This window comes from Triturus cristatus, chromosome 1_2 (genome assembly GCF_964204655.1).
Source record: "Triturus cristatus chromosome 1_2, aTriCri1.1, whole genome shotgun sequence".
In the NCBI taxonomy this organism is placed as follows: Eukaryota; Metazoa; Chordata; class Amphibia; order Caudata; family Salamandridae; genus Triturus; species Triturus cristatus.
In genome coordinates this window covers 944,630,280-944,653,869 of record NC_140580.1, presented here as the reverse complement: position 1 = coordinate 944,653,869, position 23,590 = coordinate 944,630,280, and the positions used below count along the sequence as shown (strand labels likewise).

General features: G+C 47.8%; 1 protein-coding gene across 2 annotated transcripts in view; it reads right to left on the bottom strand.

Annotated features, from left to right (window-relative positions):
* The window catches only part of TNFRSF1B (TNF receptor superfamily member 1B), a 239,165-nt gene that overhangs the window by 69,686 nt on the left and 145,889 nt on the right, over window positions 1-23,590 (bottom strand). For both annotated transcript variants that reach the window (XM_085609936.1, XM_085609937.1), the window contains one exon: window positions 8,396-8,551. In XM_085609936.1, the coding sequence (XP_085466062.1) occupies window positions 8,396-8,551 (156 nt within the window). The remainder of the gene's footprint in view (window positions 1-8,395; window positions 8,552-23,590) is intronic.

The window sequence follows — 23,590 nt, the reverse complement described above, 5'->3', positions numbered from 1 at the left end:
AGCCAAATGGACCTTTTTTCGCAACATTTGGATAATTACTGACTGGAGAAAAAAATCATAACGCTCTAACCTATGCCTTGCAATTTGTATGCAGCTCTCTGATGACAGTTACTAGCTCGATCCACTAACTTAGGCTTGTAACTTTTAAACTGCAAGTAACAAAAGCATGACTTTAACAAAATCAGTAATCCACTGAACTATTTACATTATATGACCTTTTTGTGATCTGCATGCTATATGTTCTTTGCAGTAGGCATATTAACTCTCTGCGCATTACTACCATTGCCTTGGGGTCAGTTCCAGAATGGGGAAGTGCAATGTACTAACTACACTTTCACAATTGCTTTATTAACCTTCTTGCTTTCTCAAATTTGCTTGAAAATGTACCATTTGCCCGATCATTTAAAAACAATTTCTCGGGGGAGATACTCCCCGAACCCCCCTTATGTTGCTCGGGCTTACTCTCTGCGCTCGCTGGCTGTGGTGCACTCAGGCGTCACTTTTACGGCTCACCACCTTCAAATGTCACCAGCCGCCACTGATAGCCTATAATCTAGCATGGAAGGAGTTTTGCTGTCAGGTGCCCAGCTGCGCTTGAATGAGTTACAGCGAAGGGACGATGTGATTCAGTTCATCCTGCATATGATTGGAAAAGGCTTACCCAGGGTGTCAATTGCAAGGAAATTAGCGGGAATTGCATTCTTGGGTAAATTGCTCTTGGGTTACATGCCTTCAGCGGGTGAATTGGGCTCAAGGATGCTGGAAGGGTGGGCCAGTGAGCGTGGCTAGCTGAATACGGTCAGGAGACCCTTGTCATGGCAGTTGCTGAGCAGCGTAATACAGATTTTGCCTAGGATTTGCACCGACGCCTTCGTGTCATGCTTGTTTTCCACATTGATGGTGGATGTTTTTGGTGCATTTAGAGTGTCTGAGTTGTTAGGGGACAGAAGAGGTGGGGGGGGTCGGGTGGGAAGATGTGGTCTTGCTCGATGCGGGTATACACATATGGTTGAAAAAGTCCAAAAGGGATCAGAAGGGCAGGGGGAAATGGGTGTTGTTGCAGGCTCCATTGCCTAAGCTTACTTGCCCTACTGCTTACTGAGCTTCACTGGCAAGCAGCATCCAAGGATATCGGGGAGTCAGTTTTTGTGCTTGTGAATGGGAAAAGAGTTACAGCTTTCCAACTGCTAGCGGTGCTGAGGAAGGCACTGAAGGAATTGGGCATACACGGTGCAGGTATTGGGGACACACTCTTTCCGGATTGGGGCAGCATCTGAGGCAAGCAATGGAGGGTGGGGACAGGGTGATATCATGCGCTTGGGGCGGTGATCCTCAGATTGTTATAAGCTATACTTGGGCAGCAGGGATAAGGAATTTAGCGCGGTTGTTACAATGCATAAGTTCACGCAATGTTTCTCGTTTCTGGTTCGGTGTCTGGCCCCCCTTTCTGGGTTGTGGGACACTCCTTTGTGAAGTGGGCATATGTACAAGCACGAGAAAGACAGAATCTTGATTTTAATAATAAACTGTTTAAAGTGTTATGAGGAAGAGGGAGCATGTTTTGGAAGAAGCAGATTCCGTGTCTTAACGGTCTGCTAGTTGGGGGTCAGTGTCCGGACATTTTGGTCGTGCATTTGGGCAGAAACGATTTGTGTAAAGAGAAGGGCATAGTCCTGAGGACACACATGAAGAGGGACTTAGCACTTATTAAGCAACAGTGGTCAGGATGTTTTGTGCTAAGGACTGCGTTGTGGCCCGCCGGGCCTGGCGGGGGTAGTTAATCCAGGAGCAGTGGACAGAGCCAGGAAGAAGCTTAATACAGAGATGTCTCGTTTTAGCAGGGAATTGAGTTTTGGTAGAATTGTGCACAGTGACATTCGTTTTGATGCAGTGGGATTTTTGGGAGGAGATAGGGTCTACTTGTCAAGGCTTGGGATTGACCTTTATTTGTTGGAAATTAGGGAGGAGTTAGCCAGAACGTTAAATGTTCAGAGCCACCCTAGAAAGTAAGAGGCCTATAGGACAGGGGAGTCAGAAAAAAGGGGGCTAGGCAGTAGTGGCTGTCACCCCCCTTTTTCCTGGGTGGTGGGGTTTAGAAAAGTTGGCCAGGGTTGGCACAGGTTTTTCGTTAAGTATTAGAAGTTTGTGAGCAGGGGCAGGAAAAGGGTAGGCAGGTAGTCTAAGTTTCAGGATAGACTTTTGAGGGGATTGTAGGGGTGGGGGGGGGGTATCAGGGGTCAACTATTTGATGTATAGCGAGGCTTTGGTTTTGTAAGGCAGTTGCCAGTTGGTTATTTTGTAATATGCACCTGTTTCAATAAAGCGGCCTTTTTCACACACAAAATGGGTCTCGGTTTGGCTTGCCCCCTCCCAATGGGATTGTGACAAAGATGAAAACAAGAGTTTACCTAGCTTGTACCAGCGAGTATAGTACCGGTCCATAAGTGATGACGCATCGGTCGGCAGCAGCTCAAGTCCTGACAGCATGGTGACTGCTGTGCGCTAGTCGGCAGACTGCTAGGGAACCTCCTACTTGTCTACGGATGCGATATGAAAGTGCATGTGAGTCCTTCGTCCATTATTCTGACCAGTCAAGATATTTTCAATAAAGTTTTTGTTTAAATAAAAAGTCTGTTGTTGCTAAGTTTTTGTTTTATCTCTATAAGGAACAAAACGTGACTTAGCAGAATAAATCGGAACTGATCGTTCCTAAATCACGTCACTTTGTATTTAAGAATGCAGTGACGAAAGCACTGCAGAGAAAAATAAGCTTTTCAGAGTGCTTACATTGTTTACGCATGTCGGAAGGTGAAGCGCTTACATTGTTTACGGGCAGTATGTCAGAAGGTGATTTGCATAAATTCACGTTAAGTAAAACTGCAAAAAAAAAAAAAAAGTCCCACAGCTAAATGGGAAACCGCCCAATATGCAAAGCCAGACGGGAGGAGGGAAGAGAGGCCATCACAAGCTCCACTGTGTGAAGACCAAAGAAAATGCTCTCAGAGTCAAATCGCCAGACAGAGAGCTAAACACACGAAGGAGGGACTTCAACAGAAATGCACCAATAGGAAACCAGCATTTCTAAATGTTGCAGCTTACAGCCAATAGCAATGGGTGTGTTTGGCTAACCCACACAGAGAGAGCTACAACAGGTCATCGCAATGCTCGACCTAAAAACGCAATACAATTTTCCCATACCATACCCCATTTGTAAATATCCTGGCCCCTCTTCCCCACACCACTGGCAACCACAGCATCCAGCAAAAACAGACTCTGCCTGGAGACAGCGATGCTCCTCCTATTTAATTTTCACGTTTTTATCACTCTTGCAGTCTATAAGAACACCACCCGCATCACGGCAAACTCCGATGACACATTCACCGCCGCCGAGCACCTCCACTTCCAGATACACACCGACCCAAAGACCACCCTCAGAGGCACCCTCATCTACAGACCCCCGGGACCACGCACACAATTCAGCAGAGACATCGCAGACTTCATCAGCCCGCACGCCCTCGCCTCCTCAGACTACATCCTCCTAGGGGACCTCAACTTCCACCTGGAGAACAACAATGACAGCAACACCACCACCCTGCTGGACAACCTCGCCAACCTCGGACTCAAGCAACTGGTCAACACCCCCACCCACTACGCCGGCCACACGCCCCGTCTTCTCCTCCAGCAAGTACATCTCCTTCAGCCACTCCACCGGACTCCATTGGACTGACCACAGCTGCGTCCACTTCAGCTTCCGGAGAACCACTACCCACCACCACCCGCAACAGGTTCCCCGCAGGAGCTGGAGCAAGATCACCGCCGACCAGCTCACCACCTCCCTCAGACGGAACCCTCCCGCCAGCGTTACGGACCCCAACGTAGCAGCCCGCATCTTCACACAGTGGCTCACCGACTGCGCAGATGACCTCGCACCACTGAAGACCCCTCCCAGCAGACCCGGCAGCAAGAAAGCCTCTTGGCTCACCGACGAACTCAAAAACTCCAAGAAGAACTGCCGCACCCTCGAGAAAGCCTGGCGCCATGACCAGACCACAGAAAACATGACTGCCCTCAAGAACGCCACCCGGATACACCACCAGCTGATCCGCACCACCAAAAGGTCAACATTCAAAGAACGACTGGAAAACAACAGCAACAAACTCTTCAGCATCGTCAAAGAGCTCTCCAACCCCAGCGCCGGAAACATCAACATCACCCCCTCGCAAGACCTCTGCGACTCACTCACCTGATTCTTCCACCGCAAGATCACCGACATACACAACAGCTTCGGCACACCAACCACGCACCCCACCACCGAACCAATGCCCCCCACCACCACCCTCTGCACCTGGACCCCGGTCAGCATCGAAGACACCACCCGCACGATGAACACCATCCACTCCGGATCACCAACCGACCCCTGCCCCCACCACGTCTTCAACAAGGCCGACTCCATCATCGCACCCCAACTCCGGGACATAATCAACGTCTCCTTCACCACCGCCACCTTCCCGGAAAGCTGGAAGCATGCCGAGCTCAGCGCCCTACTGAAGAAACCAACAGCGGACCCCACCGACCTCAAGAACTTCCGCCCCATCTCGCTCCTCCCTTTTCCTGCCAAAGTCATCGAGAAGACCGTCAACAGACAGCTCGCCACCTTCCTCGAGATGAACGGATCCCTCGACCCCTCGCAGTCCGGTTTCCGAGCCAACCACAGCACCGAGACCGCCCTGATCGCAGCCACCGATTACATCAGATCCCTGCTTGACAACGGCGAAACAGCAGCCCTCATCCTCCTGGACCTCTCTGCGGCGTTCGACACTGTCTGCCACCGCACCCTAGTACAGCGCCTCAGCAACATCGGAATCCAAGAGAAGGCACTGGAGTGGGTCATCTCGTTCCTCACCGGAAGAACCCAGAGAGTCCGCCTCCCCCCGTTCAGATCCGAGGCCACCGAAGTCATCTGCGGCGTACCACAAGGATCATCACTCAGCCCAACCCTCTTCAACGTCTACATGAGCCCTCTCGCAGCCTTCGCACGCCAACACAACCTCAACATCATCTCCTTCGCCGATGATACCCAGCTGATCCTCTCCCTCACCAACGACCCCGCCACCGCCAGAGCCAGCCTACACAAAGGGATGAAAGACGTCGCTGAGTGGATGAAGAACAGCCGCCTGAAACTGAACTCAGACAAGACGGAAGTCCTCATCCTGGGATCCGCCCCCTCCGCCTGGGACGACTCCTGGTGGCCCCCTGCCCTGGGCACCACTCCCAAGCCAACGGACCACGCACGCAACCTGGGCTTCGTCCTGGACTCCTCCCTCTCGATGACCAGACAAGTCAACGCCGTCTCATCATCGTGCTTCAACACCCTGCGCATGCTCCGTAAAATCTTCCGTTGGATCCCCACCGAAACCAGGAAGACGGTCACCCAGGCACTCGTCACCAGCCGACTGGATTACGGAAACACCCTCTACGCCAGAACCACAGCCAAACTACAGAAAAGACTCCAGCGCATACAGAACGCCTCCGCACGACTCGTCCTGGACATCCCCGACACAACCACATCTCTGACCACCTGAGAGACCTGCACTGGCTCCCCGTCAGCAAGAGGATCACGTTCAGACTCCTCACCCACGCACACAAGGCTCTCCAAGACCTGGGCCCCAAGTACCTCAACAACCGCCTGACTTTCTACACGCCCACCCGCCAGCTACGATCGACCAGCCTCGCCCTCGCCGCAGTACCACGCATTCGCAGAGCCACCGCCGGAGGAAGATCCTTCTCCTACCTGGCGGCCAAGACATGGAACTCCCTCCCCATCCGCCTTCGGCTGACCCAGGACCATCTCTCCTTCAGGAAGCAACTCAAGACCTGGCTATTCGAGCAGTAGCGGACCCCCCCCCCCCAGCGCCTTGAGACCCTTCCGGGTGAGTAGTGCGCTATACAAATGCTGGGATTGGATTGGATTGGATAAGAATTTTTAGATTTTCCAGGATGGTGTGTTTCTTTGGCTTTTTTTGTGCTACATATGTATCATTTATGGCGTGAAGTGTGAAGATGGCTGCTTCTGTGCAGCTCTAGAGATCAGTTTGTGGTTGGGCCAGGACTGAGAGCTGTGGAGTGCACTCTGAAATCAATGTTTCTGTGTGTGGGTCATAAAGGGGTTCAGAATACATGCTCACTCAATTCTTGGCCTCTCTGCGGAGTGCACAGAACAATGGTCAGGTGTTCCAATTGTAACTGTGATTATATGTGTAAGTGAATAAAAGGAGGTACACAGCTGTCAAAAAGTTGACAGCGAGAAAGTTAAAGAAAATACAGTGGGTGAGTGGGTGCATTGTGTGTGTGGGGGGGATTGGTGAAGTGAAGGAGAAGCAAGGGAGAACCCGTGGGAGAGACTGAAAAGAGAGTGCTGAAGAGGAAAGAGATGAGGTTTTAGATATGCAGATTGAGTTTTTCAGAAAGATATGAGGAGAAAATTAGTGTAAATGTCTGGCAAAGAGACTGCAGAAGAGAGTGGTTTAAAGATGAGATTTGGAGTGATAGTGGCACCACGAAGTCCGTGCCCCTCGCGAGAGACCATAGTAATGTCTCATTCGCAGTGCCCTTAAAAAGTTTAAAATATATATATATAAACACACACACACACACTCAAACACATGCACACAGACACACACCCACATATAATACATGCTCACAATCTTTATGATCGCCCTTTGTAGGTGACACAACCTGTTTTATCTATGGTACCCTGTGTACCTCTCTATGAATTTCATCTGCAGAATGCAGCCCACATAGAAAGAGGAAGTAAAGAGGAAGAATAAAGATATTTCTCCTTGTTACGCCTTATGTGTATCTTTTTGGCATATTGCCAGGTTTACAAGGTCTTGGAAATCTCGGAATGCATAAAAACCATGGGAGTTGCGTGGGAACACCCACATAATGGCCATGGAACGCCTTCCCAGGGCAGAGTAACGCAATGCAACGATTTGCACTGTGTCGCGTTACTCCAAATTTTTGGAGCTACTCAGAGCCACACAATGTGTCAAAAATCTGACCTAGGGTTTAAAGAGCGACGCAACCGGACCATAAATATGGCCCTTAGTCTTAGTGTTTCAGAAACTCCTTGGCTTTTGTCAGGATACCAACCATCGTTGCTATCGACTATGAACAAATAAAAAAAAGTATATTTTTCTTTTTCCTGCCATTGAGATTTGAGAATTGTGTATGTTCATGTGTTGGTTACTCATTTCACAACATGTTTACAAGTTGCGTACATTGTGGGATTTTTGATAAGACACTGCCACCTACTGGATATCAACTAAATCTTGCAAAATTATTAACAGTCTAACCAGAGACACTGGCGCAATGGAGACCAAATTATGAAACAGGATGCATGTGACCAGATATATCAGTGACTCAGATATTATTGACATCTGTGGTGCTCTTAGAAAAAGATCAATTGCTCACTGTACAGAAACTAGCCAGTGCCATTAAAAAGAGTCTTAGTATCACCTGTTATCTACAGTGCTTAAAAAGTACAGAAATGGGGTATGAAGCACTGTATTAAAACAAGCTATTATTATTGCAATATTTAAGGAGGTTAGCTTTCTACTGCGTGGCACACAGAACAGTATTTGTGATGACATTAAGTGGTTCAATGTTCTAAACTTACAAAGTTCAGCTGTTAAACATATTTCTGTACTGTATCTATTGATCTATTTGGGCACATCATAGAGTAATTTGACAAAATAATTGCTCTTTCAGCTGCAGTAGTCTACCATACTTAGGTCACTGTTGAAAACTTTGAAATATTAGATGATGAATTCCCAAGGTCATTATCAGACCATTGTAGGTCATGAAGAACTCTTAAGAGTAATGCCTGGATCCTTTGTAAGTAAGAGTTAGTAGTTGTCCTCCAGTGCGATTTTCTTGTGGTGTTTCTCAAGGGCATATTATCAAGCCCATTATCGCTGCTTTAGCAGCAGTTTTCTGCCGCTAAACCGGCGATAATTTTTAATGCCGTTCTTGATAATATGCCCCATCTTTGGGTAGTTCAGAACAATCCAGCTAAAGTGGTTTTTTGCTCGTACCATTCACTAGCTTGCTCTGAGGCACTGCTCCAGGACACAGGTGGGCCTGAACATGACCAATCATGTTCCACTGAAGGGTACCAATGCTGGCATGGGACTCCTCAGGAAATACCCACATCACACTCCACATAGAAGTGTACTGGTTAGTTGTCCCTCAGAGGGCAATGAATAATCCCATGGGTTTTGGTCATCACAAGGGAGATCCCCAGGTGCCCCCACATATCTGGTTAGGAAATTCAGAGCAGTTCAAAGCCCCAGCCTGTTACACCATGCCCGAATAAAAACGTGCCAGCGCTTACCTGCTTTAGAGACTCCAGAGCCCTTCTGGCAGATGGTCCGGTCAGCACACACCTGGCAGCTGGTGAACGACTCAAAGACACAGTATTTGTCAGGTACACACCCACAGATTCTACTGTGAGAGGCATTGCAAGCTTGTGTCTCTATAAGCCCAGAGTCTGAAAGGAAAGAAGCAGATATAGAGTTTAAATAGTCCACTAATTGATCATGGCATCCTGAAGGTTAAGAGAACACATAAAAGTTGTGGTCCGACTCCGAATACATTATTTTTCATCACCTATCTGTGAATAAGATATAAATAACCAACTACCAGGTTTATCTTTACACTCTTGCAATAACTTCACTTGTGCACCACATACATTACACCCTTATCCGTGATTCGAGCCTGGACAGAATTCTCCATCATCTGTCATCACCCCTTTTCCAAAATTACTAGAGTTAAGTCTTGCAGGGCTCATGTTTTTAAGGTTTTGTCACCTGGCAAACAAACAACCATTGAGGCAGAGCCAGTATAATTTTGGCAGACGTCTTTTTGCCGCCATCCTCAAATCCTTTAAGTTTGGCTGCCAGACTGACCTCTTGGCAGCATTCGAGCTGCTTGTGGCATGCTTGCCATGTCATGGAGGCTTTTAGAAACTATTGTTTCATGCCTGCATGCTACTATATCGAGGTTGGTAGTATCGACCCAAAAGAATATTGCATCCACTGCATCGCTAATCAGTATGTGCCTGATTACGGCTTCGACAGTGCTGTGCCAGGTCCGCCCCACCGCCGCACTGCCAAAGCCATGGCCAGGCTGCCTGTCAGATTACAAGTTGTTTTGACGTTCCCATGGCGGTGACCTGAAAATGGGCTCCACAATGGGAACGCCAAAAACTGTTCCTGCATGGCATGGACTGTAAAGTCCATGCTGTGCAGAAACTGGTGTGCCCGCACACAGAGTTGCACATGTGGTGCCCCCCTGTGTACATCCACATGGCGCAGAGGCACAAGGGGGCCCTGTAGGGCTTCCTTTGTTTCATCTATGCCACGGTTTTCATGGCAATGGAACCTCCATGAAAGACATAGCGGAGAAGAAACATTGAATATGCTTGGCGGGACAGCATCTGTTCCGCCAAGCATATTACTGCCTCCTGAATGCTGCAACACCATCAGTTAACGTTGGTTCCCTGGCGGCTGCGACAGGACAATGGAGAACCGACCGCCCTTATGTAAATGTCAGAAGACCGCCACCGCTGTGCCTCCACGAGTCTGACGGGCATATTCGTACATAAGCCCAATTTCATTATGGTAACAATATAATTACTATTCAGAATCCCACATCTACTTACCTAGCTAGACCTTGCAAGTTACTAATTAGGTCTATGAAGTGGATGCAATACATTTGTAAGGCAACATAACTCATTACATTTAGTGGGGGTATGCGTTTCTCATCACACATGTGAGTCCTGTCAATGGTTTTCCCAGCATGTGCCTTATGCACACACATCAGGAGGAAGATGAAAAGGTATATGGTGCAAACACAGGTAACCATTCACTGTGCTCCCCACAACCCTCCTGCTGTAAACTGCTCTCTTCAATGACTGTTGCCTCTGTTGTGCTGGCACAGTGCATGGTTTGGACGGGTCAGACAAGATGGCCTGGGGTCAGTTATGAATGTAGATGAAACAACTGTTTCACCTAGATATTTTAGTGTATTCTGGGGCATATTCTCAAGAACGTGTGATAACCATCGCAAAAGTTACTTAACGCAACCCTCAACATTGCAGTCCATCGCGGGAATCTTACGCCATGTTAACCAGGTATTCACAACACGGCGGTACCATGCGATAGTCACCAGATAACGCGTCAACTGACCACGTTAAAACCAATGCCACGGCGCAAAAATGCGAAACGCAATAAATCCTACGACGAGGCCAATCGCGGTACAAAAAGCACCGAAAACCAGCAACTGGCCTGCTAATCCCACGCGTCTGGCGGGAAAATGCAACATAAAAGCAGAGTAAACAAACCTTGAGATGACAACCTGCGAGCACAACCCCACAGCCGTGACGCAGAACAAATGACCATTGTCCAAATCAGATAGGCATTTCCCCACAAACAGCCACAATGCATATAGACATGCATTCAGTATGTAACCTGCGCCAATGCGGAAACAAACATGGTACACACTGTGAAACCACATCTCCCCCTCACATTGCAGAGGGACAAACAACACCTCCTGCACACCGACGTGCCATGTACATGACCAAACAAGAATGAAAGCACGGACTAATGCAGGGGCCGTGACTCCCCCTTACGCACATGTTGCCCATGTCGTGGGCCTTGAGTCACAGAGTGCATCCCTGCATCATGGCGGCACATATCAGAGCACAAACGAATCCCTATTGTCAACTGTAGGCCACAAATGACAGCCAAATGGAATGATATGGGACACCTGTGAAATGCCGAAGAGTGGGATACCCTAACAACTGTGACACACAGAACTGGCAGTTAGAATACGTGACACCATAAACAGCCTCACTGCACAGAGGTGACACACCCACCATACATCAACAAATCCCTCAATTGACAGCACAATATGTCGCACCCACACTTCTCTGAGTGAAGTGCCTGAACAAATGAGTGACATGCACACAGGGAATGTGTATTGGAATGCTTTTATTAGTACATGCAGTGCCTTTGGCAGTCAACATACTGTGCCATTACTGCAAAGGACCCTCACAATGTGACGTCAACCAGAGAAGAAATTGTCAATGATGTAGTCCCTATGGGCTATTCCTGCTGCGGCTACAGTGGGGTGTGGTCCACCTGCCTCAGCTTCATCATCATCGTCCGGTGCATCTGGCACTCGTATCCATGGGACTTGGCTGCGTACACATATGTTGTGCAACACACAACATGCAACGATCATCTTGCACACGAGGTCTGGGCTGTACAGGAGGTTCCCGCCTGTGACGTCCAGGCACCTGAAACGTGACTTCAACACGCCAAATGTGAATTCCACAATGCCCCTGGTGCATTTGTGGGCTGCATTGTACTGCCTCTGGGCATTTGTGTTCGGTGTTCGGAGGGGTGTCATCATCCAAGCGCAGAGTGCATATCCTTGGTCACCTGTGACAGTGCAGAGAGACATGAGTCAACAGTTGGTTCTACATGATGTGTTTGCAGGCTCACTGGTTCATTGGTGTGTGATATGTGTGACTTTGTGATTCCTGTATGACATGTACTGCGTGTTACAAATGAGCTGCATCACTGTGTACATTCCCTAGTGTGCGCAGCACAATTACATCACATGCACCCCTACGGCACACCATTGATATGCCTGTCTGTGCATGTCTACAGGCCAGAGTATGACACAGTCATGATGCTGCGCAGAATGTGGCCGGCCACGTGTGTGTAGGCCCATTGCAAGGACAGTGCTGACACAAATGTAGAGCACCTGCATGGCTGAACTCGACATGCCGTTGAAGGTACATCTTTGGCTCATAGCGACACACACAACAGTTGGCATGTGTGATCCCTGACCCCGATCGGGCATGCCCGCCCCCATGTACCCCTTTGGCCGACCACACACACCGGGGGCATGCCACATAGCAACATTGTTGATTGCGTGACAGGTGGCGCAGACACTACAACAGAGACACACGCATCAGCCTCATCCTTGACCAGGCCCACAATGAACCACACCCAGATCCACGTGTGTAGGAGCCACACCACTACGCAGTACTGTCGTACGCCGGGCCAGCCCACTCCGCTCACGCATACAGGGGGGACGTAACAAGCTACATTTCCGGGATCTTCCCCACTGGCTGGGGTGACATGGTTGCATCCACTGTCCACTACACTCCATACACCAGCAGTGTGTGTCCACATGGATATGTGTGTGGTCTGCATACTGCAGTCAGGCCAGCAAATCCACGCCACACTTGGCATTGTTTACATGCTCATTAATGGGTCACTTGCCTCCTTCGCACATGCCTTGTTCCCACCTCTCCCCACAATCTGCTATTGTGTGGCTGAGGTGCCATGCCGTTAATGGCTCATGCACATGGCTAGCCCAGGTTACCACAGTAAGTCGTGCTGTCGTGTGTGGTAGGTGGGCATGTTGTTTGACATGTTGTGTGTGAGTCTGTAACGTGTGCATTCCCAGAGTTGTGCGTTGCACGATTGTGGAGTTGAGGTGTGTTCATTTGGTACTTACCAACGAGCAGGGCATTTCCGTAGGTGCCATCCTGGAAGCGCGGGTTGATGATGGATTGTCGGATGATGTATGAATCATGCACACTGCCTGGGTAGTTGGCGACGACATTGGTGAAGAGTCCCCGGTGGTCCACTATTGCCTGCACATTGATGGAATGCGTGTGCTTTCTGTTGCAGTAGTTGTGTGCAGTGTCGGCAGGGGGCACAAGTAGGACATGTGTGCTGTCAATTGCCCCCAACATATGCGGGAATGCAGCTATGGCGTAGAAGCCTTGCTTGGTCTCCAGCTGTTCCTGCGCAGTATGGGGGAAGTATAGGTACTGGGGTACCAAGCTGAGGATGGTATCCAGGACAGGTTTGAGGAACTTTGATAGGGCTGGCTTTGAGACCCCTCTGACTCTGGCGGTTGTTGGTTGGAAGGTCCCAGAGGCCAACAGGTGCAGCACAGCCAGTAGCTTTGTCTGCAGAGGGATGTTGGTTATCCGCTGTGTTGGTACAGTCAGCCTGTGGGCAATGATGGTCAGGATGTGGAAAATGGTTGTCCTTTTGAGCCTGTAGTGGGCAATGACATTCTCTGGTGTCATGTCTGTGAGGCTGGTGCATTTTCAAAAGGTCCGCGGTCTGTGTCTGCTCTGCCTCTGTGGTGGTCTGGGGGTGGTGTGGGGGGGGTCCGGGGGTGGTGGCGGTCCTGGGGATGGTGGCGGTGGGTGTTGTGGGCCTGTTGAGACTCCGACCTGCATGATGAGTAGCTCCATGGCATCTGTTGTTCTTCAGGTGTGGCTGTGGGCTGGGCTCCCTTTTGTGTTGCCGGCTGCCGTCCGACTTTACACCAGGTCAGAGCAGGTGTTAATTTCCTGCTGCTAACGCACCTTATCGCATTTTTTGTGGTCGTATCGCCGATGTGGCTGGTAGTTGAGAATGTTGTGGAGTGGTGTTGTTGCAGCTTTTTGCACGGGTACGCCCACTCTGCATCTCATTAGTGATAGTTGCAGGGGTCATCTGTGGTGATGCTTTTTGCGGCTGCTATCGCAGATAAACTGGTGCTATGGACTGTTGGCACCAGCTTGTTAATGGGGAGATGAATTTATCCCAACTTTGGCTGCGCTAAAGTGCCGTTAACTCGGCGATGGCTCCTTGAGAATATGGCCCTAAGTGTCTTGCGTTGAGAATACATGCTACTGAAACTTCACTTCATTGGGCTTTGAAGCTGTGTTTTTGAAGGTCTTCAGGGTGTAATATACCATGGAGCCATGCCTAAATAGAGGTAGAGTGGGTCACAGTTCAAAAGAACACCCTTTATTCTCTCCTTTTAGTTAAATTTCAAAGGAGAACTGAATAAGTCGAGTGGTATGGTGCTTATATGAGTGGGGTTTTCTCTTATATGGGATAATACAGGTGGATAACAGACAAAAAAACTTTTTCTTGGAGATCCTGTGGTGATAAAAGTGTGAAGGCCTCCTTAACACTCTGGTGCAAGCCCCGTTGGCACCTGGGGTAGTGGAGGTTGTGGCCCATGCTCACCCTTCTTATTTAGGGCGGTGGAGATCTCGCTCCCTTGAGTGGAGTGGCCACTGCAGCAGCCCAACTCAAGGCACTGAACTTTGCAGAGCAGGGGCTATGTTTGATGTGCATGCTCAGCAAATTACTTTGTTTTTCCAAAGAGGTAGTTTTCATAACAAAATAGCAATGGCCCGACATAAAGGGCACCTTCTCCCTATGTATCAGGGCCGTTGTGCGATTTCCCTACCCAGGACCACCAGGGGCTGTATTACACTAAAGGCACATTTTCATTGTTTGCGCTGGGCACATCTTTTAAAAGGTGCACCATGAGCAAACAATGAAAATGCACCATATTACCATGAGTGAACTGCCCCAGGGGCAGCCGCGAACATGCGCTACCCTGGGGGCAGCACATTCCTGTGAAAACGGAGTGGCTGCTTTGAAGCCACTCCGCGTTTTCACAGTGTAGGCAACAACCCGCCTGCACTTTCAAAGGGGATTAGAGATCCCCTTGTAGGCGGGTGCAGTGATTGACTGCACCGGCGTTCCAGGAGATGTCTGGGGGTTCCATGGGAACCCCATTTCTCCCCGCCAGAGGGCTGCCCTCTGAAGGTAGAGCTGGCGCACTTAAAGTCCAGGGCTATCAGTATTACAGAAGGGGACGCACAAGTGCCTGTGGGCTCTTCTGTAATACCAAAGTGCCCCGGGGCACGCAAAGCTGGCGCAAATGTCCGTTGTGCCCCTGGGGCACTTTCATAATACGGCACCAGGTCCGCAAAGCAATCCCATGCAGGGTAAATGAGTAACTCTATCCTGAATGCGGTAGGCCAGGGCAATTCTTCCTGTTAACTGCTGGCCTTGGGGCAGAGGGGCCATCAGGAAAGGCCAGCTGAAGCTCCGCAGTCAGAAGCCTTGCAGTTCCCCCACCCCCAAAAGAGGTGGCAGAGCACAATTTTGGCAGAACAGTGCATCCACCTTTCTGCCAAACTCTCAATTACTCTCTGACTTCTTCTAATCAAATGGTTAGTTAAATGGGGTCAAGTTCAGGCTTTCACAGAGCTTTGTAAGCATTAAAATTTGGAGACCTCTGCTCATGAAATAAATTAAAGTTATTTTTTGAAGATTTTATTTATTTTATTGAACATTAGCACATGAGAAAAAACACATTTGATTGAATACCAAACTATCAAATCTTGCCTAATTACTTACCCGTTTATCTGCCGTGAGGGGAACGGCCAGCAAGGGGGTCCAGCAGTCTTCTTCCTGCCACTAGCGGCACCGCCGTGAGGGGAACGGCCAGCGAGGACTACAGTTCCCAGCAGCCCCACGCTCAGCCCAGGCGCCTGCCTTAAGAGTCAGCAGGCAGCGCTGGGAGGAGCATAAAAATGCCGCTGGTGCTCCGCAGCGCGGAACGCACCAAACTATCAAATCTTGCCTAATTACTTACCCGTTTATCTGCCGTGAGGGGAACGGCCAGCTGGGGGTCCAGCAGTCTTCTTCCTGCCACTAGCGGCACCACCATGAGGGGAACGGCCAGCGAGGACTACAGTTCCCAGCAGCCTCACGCTCAGCCCAGGCGCCTGCCTTAGGAGTCAGCAGGCAGCGCCGGGGGGAGCATAAAAACGCCGCTGGTGCTCCGCAGCGCAGGACGCACCAAACTATCAAATCTTGCCTAATTACTTACCCGTTTATCTGCCGTGAGGGGAACGGCCAGCAAGGGGGTCCAGCAGTCTTCTTCCTGCCACTAGCGGCACCGCCGTGAAGGGAACGGCCAGCGAGGACTACAGTTCCCAGCAGCCCCACGCTCAGCCTAGGCGCCTGCCTTAGGAGTCAGCAGGCAGCGCCGGGGGGAGCATAAAAACGCCGCTGGTGCTCCGCAGGGCGGGCCCGTCCTAGGCCGTCAGAGGCCGAAGGAGGCTGGGCTGGGCCAGCTCCTTTGCTTGTTAGAGTGAGGATATTCCCAGGAGATCTATTGTCATGTTTGAGGTTTGTTTACATTGCAACTAGGGTGTATTTATTCTACTTTTTTTCTTTGTGTTGCCAATTGTTTCGAATAATCTGGTATAACAACTGAGGGTTGTTATATTGCTGTATTGGTTTTTGCTTTGAGAGTGTGGTACTGGTCTATATTGAGAACTAATAGCCTTGAGATAATGGGCAAAACCAAAATAGTGACTAGTCGTCCTCGTACTACACAAAATGTTTCTCTCAATACCCCTCTTCCAAGCCTTACGGCAATTGATAAAATGTTGCAAAAAACTATAGGGGTGGTGGCAAATGCAATTGAAAATACTGAGCGACGTCTGTCTCTTGCCCCAAGTTTAATTTCTTCTCCAACCCATGGGAATGTCTCTATCCTTATAGACAACAACTTGGTTTCATCTCTTGTATCTTCTTTTGCTGAGCTTCCCTGTGCCCAAACCATCTTCGCGGCCAGCCCTGTGGGTACTCTATCAAACACCATACCACCACCCCAGGATCTCCAAGGCACATCTAGGACCCAAAAACCCCGGGGGAAAAAAAAAAAAAGGCTAAGCCATGTACTAAATCTCCTATGAATTACTCTGCACTTAGAACTTATTTCAATGCAGGTCCAACTCAACTGTCTGCCCCTCTAACACCTCCGATATGGGCCACCTATCTTCTAATTGATTTACAAACCCAACTGGAAACACTCATCAATCCTCGATTTAAAACTCTGATGAGTAAGATTGATCGAGTGGTATCTTTAATTAACAGTAAACCATCTGGGTATCTGGCTGCCCCCTCTGGGAGTGGGTCTTCCCACAAGCCCACCACAATTTCTTTGACTAGCCATCAAGGTACCAGCTCTACTGCTTGTCCTTCTGGTTCTAATGACAGTGAGGCACGAGCATTACCTAGTATGAACATACCCCCTCCTTCTTTGGGTCTAAGCGTATCTGACCCCCCTTACTTGCTAGGTTGCCTACAACTGTTCCTAGTATGCCTCCACCTCCTTCTACCCTTTTTTCAATATCGGGTAGGAGGAGAGAGGATAGTGCTTTTATATCCCAATTTAAAGATGGGAATGTCCATAGTACTGGGCAACCACCACCATCACTTTCTCCACACTTACCTCCAGAGGCCTCGCCATATGTGGTGGTTCTCACTGGTGTTCCCCCACTCTCTGATGCACGCCAGGAATCTTACCACGAATTGAAGAATAAGGTTACCCATTGGTTGAACACTTATAGATCTTTACCAAGAGGGAGTTCCGGAGAAATTTTGTTCGTGCGAAGGGTGGGATGGCTGGGAGTGAACCAAAAAGACAAAGGAGGGGATTGTGTTGTTATTAATTTCAGGGATCCTAGAGTGGCCAATTTTATTCTTGAATGGCATGATCGGTCTTCTCAGAGTTTAATATTACCCTTGCCTCTGAGTTATTTCTATCAACGGTCAGTTGGCTTGGTAAGGTCCGATCTAAGGAATCCCCATTTTGGTCCACACACTGCTGCCTATAGTATTCCTGTTGCTAACTCTTTTGGCTGCTTGGACAACGAGGCTTGACTAGTTCCCTGTGTGGGGGCAACTGGTCCACTTTATGGCCGGCCTAACATTTCCAAGCCGGAGGGGGTGAGTGTAGAGGGAGATCTTTATATGGCTTGCGCTGTTAAAGCACCCGTGACCCCCCCGGCTTCAATCCTGGCTTTAATCTTGGTACTTCTGATGATGAAGTAGGTTTGTCTCCAATATCTCACCGAGGTCATTTTGTAAGTTCAGAGATTGTTTCTCCTAGCTTCCCCGATGACGCAAACTCTGGCTCCTTAATAGGGTCATGGAATGTAGCGGGGCTGGGTACTGAACTTTCCAACCCCGACTGGGAGGTACTGATAGATAAGTACGACCTCTGTCTCTTTCAAGAGACTTGGATGACAACTACCCCGGTCAAGGTTTGTTTTGCTTCTTATAATGTCCCGGCTGTACAGGGACCTAGGGGGCATCCCTCGGGGGGACTATGTACTTGGGTGGCTACCAACTTGGGGTGTATAGTTAGTGTTATTGATTCCCATTCCCCGGATATTCTTTGTATAATTCTGAAGTTCGGGGATGGCACTTCGATACTAGTAATTAATATCTACTTATGCCCCACTCCTTTACATCTAGGACTTACCATTCTTAATGCCCTCAATGACCTCCTGATTTTGCATTCTGCAATTCCATATAAAATCATTGGTGGTGATCTTAATTGCCACTTTGAACCCTTGGTTGGTATACCCTCTGTTACTTCCGAGGTAGATCTATCCTGGAATATACAGGACTGTCTTATGTACCCTGTTCTGTGTTTTACACCTCTGGCTATTGAGATTAACAAGCTCGTAGTATCTCATTCATTGCGAGCTTGCAATGGTAGACTTGCCCCAGATACCCCCGGCAAACATACTTATAACAGACTGGGCAAAAGTTCAACCATTGATTACTTCTTGGTATCTGTGGAGTTTTGGTCTCATCTTAAATCGCTTACCATAGTGGGCAGGGTTGATAGTGACCATAATCTCCTCAGTCTGGAATTCCTACATCATCTGGATCCAGCTCGAGCCCCATGGTCCTTATTTCAATCTGTAGCACCCAATCTACTAGCAGTGGCTTGCGGACGTCGCATCAGGTGGGCTCAGTTTTTGTCTACCCCAAATAAAATTGCGGCTTTTTATTCACAGGTGGTCACCCATTTAGCCGAAGTATCTGTTCTCATGGAGGCCAGACAGGGTCTACTTAATTTTGAAGCCCTGGAGATTATCCACACGAAACTTTTTTCAATGGCGGCTAGTTTTTTTTACATCACGGTAAAACCTAAGCCAAATGGGGTAAGGAAACAAGTTAATTGGCATAATTCTAGTTGTAAGGATGCTAAACGGGCCCTCTTATGGGAGGTGAAACATGGGACGCCTCATAGCATCAGAGGAGCTAGATTTTTGTATAAATCTGTTATATCTCTAGCTAAAAAAGAATGGGAGGTAGACAGGTGGGCAAATATAAAGGACGCCCTGGATAGTCATGATTCCAGGACTTTCTGGAATTTAGTCAGGTGTGGTAGTAGTGAAGGATCCCCAGCTATAACACCTGGTCTCAGTGAGGAGGTTTGGTTGAGGCACTTTAAACCCCTCTTTAGTGATCCGATAAGTGACACTGTGGTTGAACCTTCACCTTTCTTAATTAACTTATCTACCCATGCCCCTATTGAAGCAGGGGACTCTGATCCATTTCTCTGCACCTCTTCTGAAATCCAGGCTGCCCTACTGAGTCTTTCTTCTGGTAAAGCCCCTGGTCTAGACAGGATCCCTGGGGATCTATTTAAAAGTGAACCAACGGTTTGGGTTCCATACCTGTTGATATATTATAACGCAATTCTTTCTGGTATGGCTATCCCTCATACTTGGAAGGGCGCAGAAATTATCCCTATTTATAAAAAGGCCTCCCCTTTAGACCCAGTAAATTATCGGCCTATCAGCCTTCTCGATGTCCTCCAGAAGGTGTTCGCCCGAATCCTATTAACTAGGCTAGAAAGCTGGATGGAAGAATTCTATATTCTATCGCCCTTCCAAGCAGACTTTCGTCCTAGAGTTTCCACAATTGACCAACTGTTTAGGTTGCAGTTGGTATACCGGAAAACGGTGTTCTTGGGGACGGGTTCTCTCTACCTGATCTTTGTGGATCTTAGATCCGCTTTTGATCTGGTTCAGAGGGATAAGCTTTGGTTAATCTTACTCGAGATGGGCGGCCCCTCTTACCTTTGTGACCTCTTCAGGCGACTCCATTCTGGAACGTTTGCAAGGGTTCGCTATGGTAGGAATGGTGAGCTCTCTGCGCCCTTCCCGGTGGACAGGGGTGTTAGGCAGGGGTGTGTGTTGGCCCCCACCTTGTTCACTCTATTCATCAACGGTTTGATTACTCATCTTTTGGAGGCAAAGGATCTTGATTCCCCGATTTTAGCAGCACGCAGAATACCGGCCCTAATGTTCGCTGATGACACCCTCCTACTTTTAAAATCTTCCATGGGAGCCCAGCGAACATTGGAGGCCTTTTGTTCTTTCTGCTCCTCGAGAAATTTGGAATTAAACCTTTCTAAAACCAAATATATGGTTTTTAATACCAAACCATCAACCTATCCCCGTCTGTATTTGGAGGGATGTTCTCTCGAGAAAGTTTCTACATTTGACTATTTGGGAGCTACCCTGAATGACAGGATGGAGTGGGATTCCCATATGATCAAGGCTAATCTCAAGCTAATACAATCATCAGGTGGAATCTTAAAGGTTTTTAATGAATGTTCTTATAAACCCGTGGGCCCCCCAGTGGAAATCTATCGGGCTCAGGCTAGGGGAGCGGCACTATACGGTGTAGAGCTTTGGGGCCATGTTAACGCCAGCTCCATGTCCGTCACTGAAAATAATTTTATTAGACGTCTCTTAAATCTCCCTAAGAGTACCCCTTTGATCCCCCTAAGACTGGATTTGGGATTATTCCCTATTCAGAAGACTATTCTTCATCGACCTCTGTTTTACTGGAGGAGACTTTGGTCTACTCCAGAGTTATTAAGCTATAAGGAAGAGTTAGTCGACCTTTTGTCTATAAGGGGACCGGGCAAAATTGCGTGGCTTTAACATGTTAAACAACTCTGCTACGACATACATAGGGAAAATCTGTGGACCTCACCAGAAACATCCTGCCCTCTGACTAGCAAGAGGGCGTTGGGGAGGCATTCTCACACAGCATCACCTGAATCTCCGTGACCTGGACTCTAGCAGGGGCAGGCTGTCTCTTAAATTTTTGGAGGTGAAGGAATTTTATGTTTTTGAAAACTTTTTAGATGACATCCAGCCCTTGCTAGCAAAAAAACTTTATCTCCAGTTCAGACACGGATCTTTACCTTTGCGGGCTTTCACAAACAAATGGATGCCCTCGTCATCTAGGTGGTGCCCCTGCCCTGGTTGCGAGCATGTAGAGGAGACTGTTCTGCATGTTTTGCTTTTCTGTCCCTCTTATAACAGGGCTCGTTATAAATGGATCATTTCCCTTTGCAAATTAAGTGGTCTTAGGGATTATAGGGAAGTTTTTAGACTATTAAAATATGATACGACCTCTGTGTTTGTCTTTGCCACTTCGAGATTTATCCTCTCCATGTGGTTCGTAAGAAATGCAATGATCAAGGAAAACCATGTGTAGTATTATGTTGTTTTATGTACAGATCCACTTTTCCTCTCTTTGGTCATTAACTGTTTTTATTCTTGATATTTCTTTTTAAGCATATTTTAACTATCTTATCTATTGTTTTATGGCTGAGTATGTATTGGTAATTTTCATCATTATATTTTTGTACTATATACCTGTGCTTTTATGGTTTTTGACCAAAATAAAGCTAATGATGATGATGATGATACTAGCACAGATTTCGTAAGGAATTCAGAATGTGTGCTCTATTTCCTCTACGTATAGATAAATAGGTAAGAACGCAAACAAGGTTTTTCCAAATGTCGGAAAAGACTAATCCACAGAGTTACAATATATTTTGGAGAAGGAATTGAATATAAGTTTATGTTTAATTTCAAATGTAAGGTAGACGGTCTCGACAAAACTATGCATTATGAGCAGGGCCGGACTAAGAATGCAGACCAGAAGTGACAGCACAATCTAACTTCTCTTTGCAGAGAGTATTGGCTTTCTGTTTTTGGAGGCAGGAGGAGCTCAGCCTCCCCCTTGTTTCTAGAGCTACGACCAGGGGATTTCAGATGTTTGTGTCTCTGTTACCTTTCTAAGACCTGGTGGGAACAAGAAAAGCTGTTGAAGAAGGTGTCGCTTGTGTTCTGGACCTTGACCACTCAGAAAGAGCCTATGCTCTTTTTATTATTTACTCTTGTGGAGTGGTTATTATCTGGCGGTATGAGGCCCGCTCTGGTGTTTGCTGAGGTGCTTTGGGTTGCCCCCTCCACACATGCAGTACTTCTGGGAAAAAGCTGAAGAGAATGAGGAGCTGCTCTGGGATCCTGAGGGTCTAAAGCTTACACCGACAAATCCTATCCCTTCTCCAGAGTCACAAAAAGAGAGACATCTCCTCCAATTCTCTCTGGTTTAGGTGGCAACTCTGGACTAAGCTCATCAGACTAGTTCAGAATCTCAAAGAGTTCAGAATCTCAAAGAGTAGCTGTACACACTGCTCTGGTCTCTACTCCAACCCCTACACTATCCGCTGTTTACTATCCACTACAGCTTCATAGGGAGGAGTATACAAAAGACTATCTCTGCCTTAAAACAGCACATCTCAAGATGCAGGTGGTGTTGAGAAAGCTTTCAAGGAATATAAACATTCTTCATACCTGTCTTGGAGATTTGAAGTCACTGCAGGCAGCTCTTAGAGAGAATGAGGTAGTTGCCCATAGAAATGAAACGGAGATGAATAGACTCTCTTCTTAAGTAGAGAACTTGGAGAACAGATCTTGAAAGAATACCCTCCGGGTCCTTGCAGTACCCGAGGGTAATGAGGGCGACGGCCCAAGAGGATACATTGTCCATCTCTTTAGAGAGGCTTTCCCTTCCCTGAATGATTTGGATATGGATTCCATGATTCCAAGGGCCCATCGCTTCCCATTTCGACAATCCAGGATGGCTTGCTTCCCTGAAGCAATCCTAATCTATGCTGGGAACTTCATTTTGTGACAATCAATCTTTCAAGTAGCTCGTCCTTGTTCTCCTTTCAGAGCATGTGGTATTGAGTTTTTTGTTCGGTCATGCCATGAAACAGCTGTACGTGGTTGGCAGCTCCGAGAGCAAATAACAGAGATTCAGAAAATGGGGGCAGCTATTTTGTTAATGGAGTCTGTCACATTGAGAATTCATTTTGAAGGACATACGTACTTCTGTCATGATGTAACCAAAGTTCTGGATCTGCTAAAAGAGTGGAGCAGACTAAATAAATTGCTAAGTGATCTTTTTCCAACTAGGAAAATGAGTGGGCAATGGCTATTTCACATATAGGCATTGAATCAGCAAATGTATTTTCTCTTGTTTTTTTCTCATTTATTGTGTTAGCAGACTTTGGGTTCATGCACTTGAATGGTCTTTTTCTAGTTTCCCTTATCTATTTTATTTCTCTCTTATCGTCTCCCCTTTTTGTACCTTGTCTCTTTATTATATTCTCATGAATGTTAATGTTTAGGTTAATGTGATTAAAAGGTGTGACAGTGTTGGTGATGGCTCCGGTGCAGTCCAGAGGGGTTTAGGTGTTCAACCTATTGGTAAGGCTTAGTTTTGACAGGGGGGTGTTGGGGTGATGGCAAAAGGATTAGGCATAGAAGTTGGGGAGAGGGTTAATCTAGGTAGTGGTGGTACAGGTGGGAGGAAGCCGGAGTGGTGGCTGGGCTGGTGGTCGGCAGATTAGTTGTCTGGTTCTCAAGGGTACAAATGCATTTTGGGAAAATATAGGGGAAAAGTGGGAATTAAAGGGAAGGTTGGGCAGAAGGAGGAGGAACTCAAAACAAATA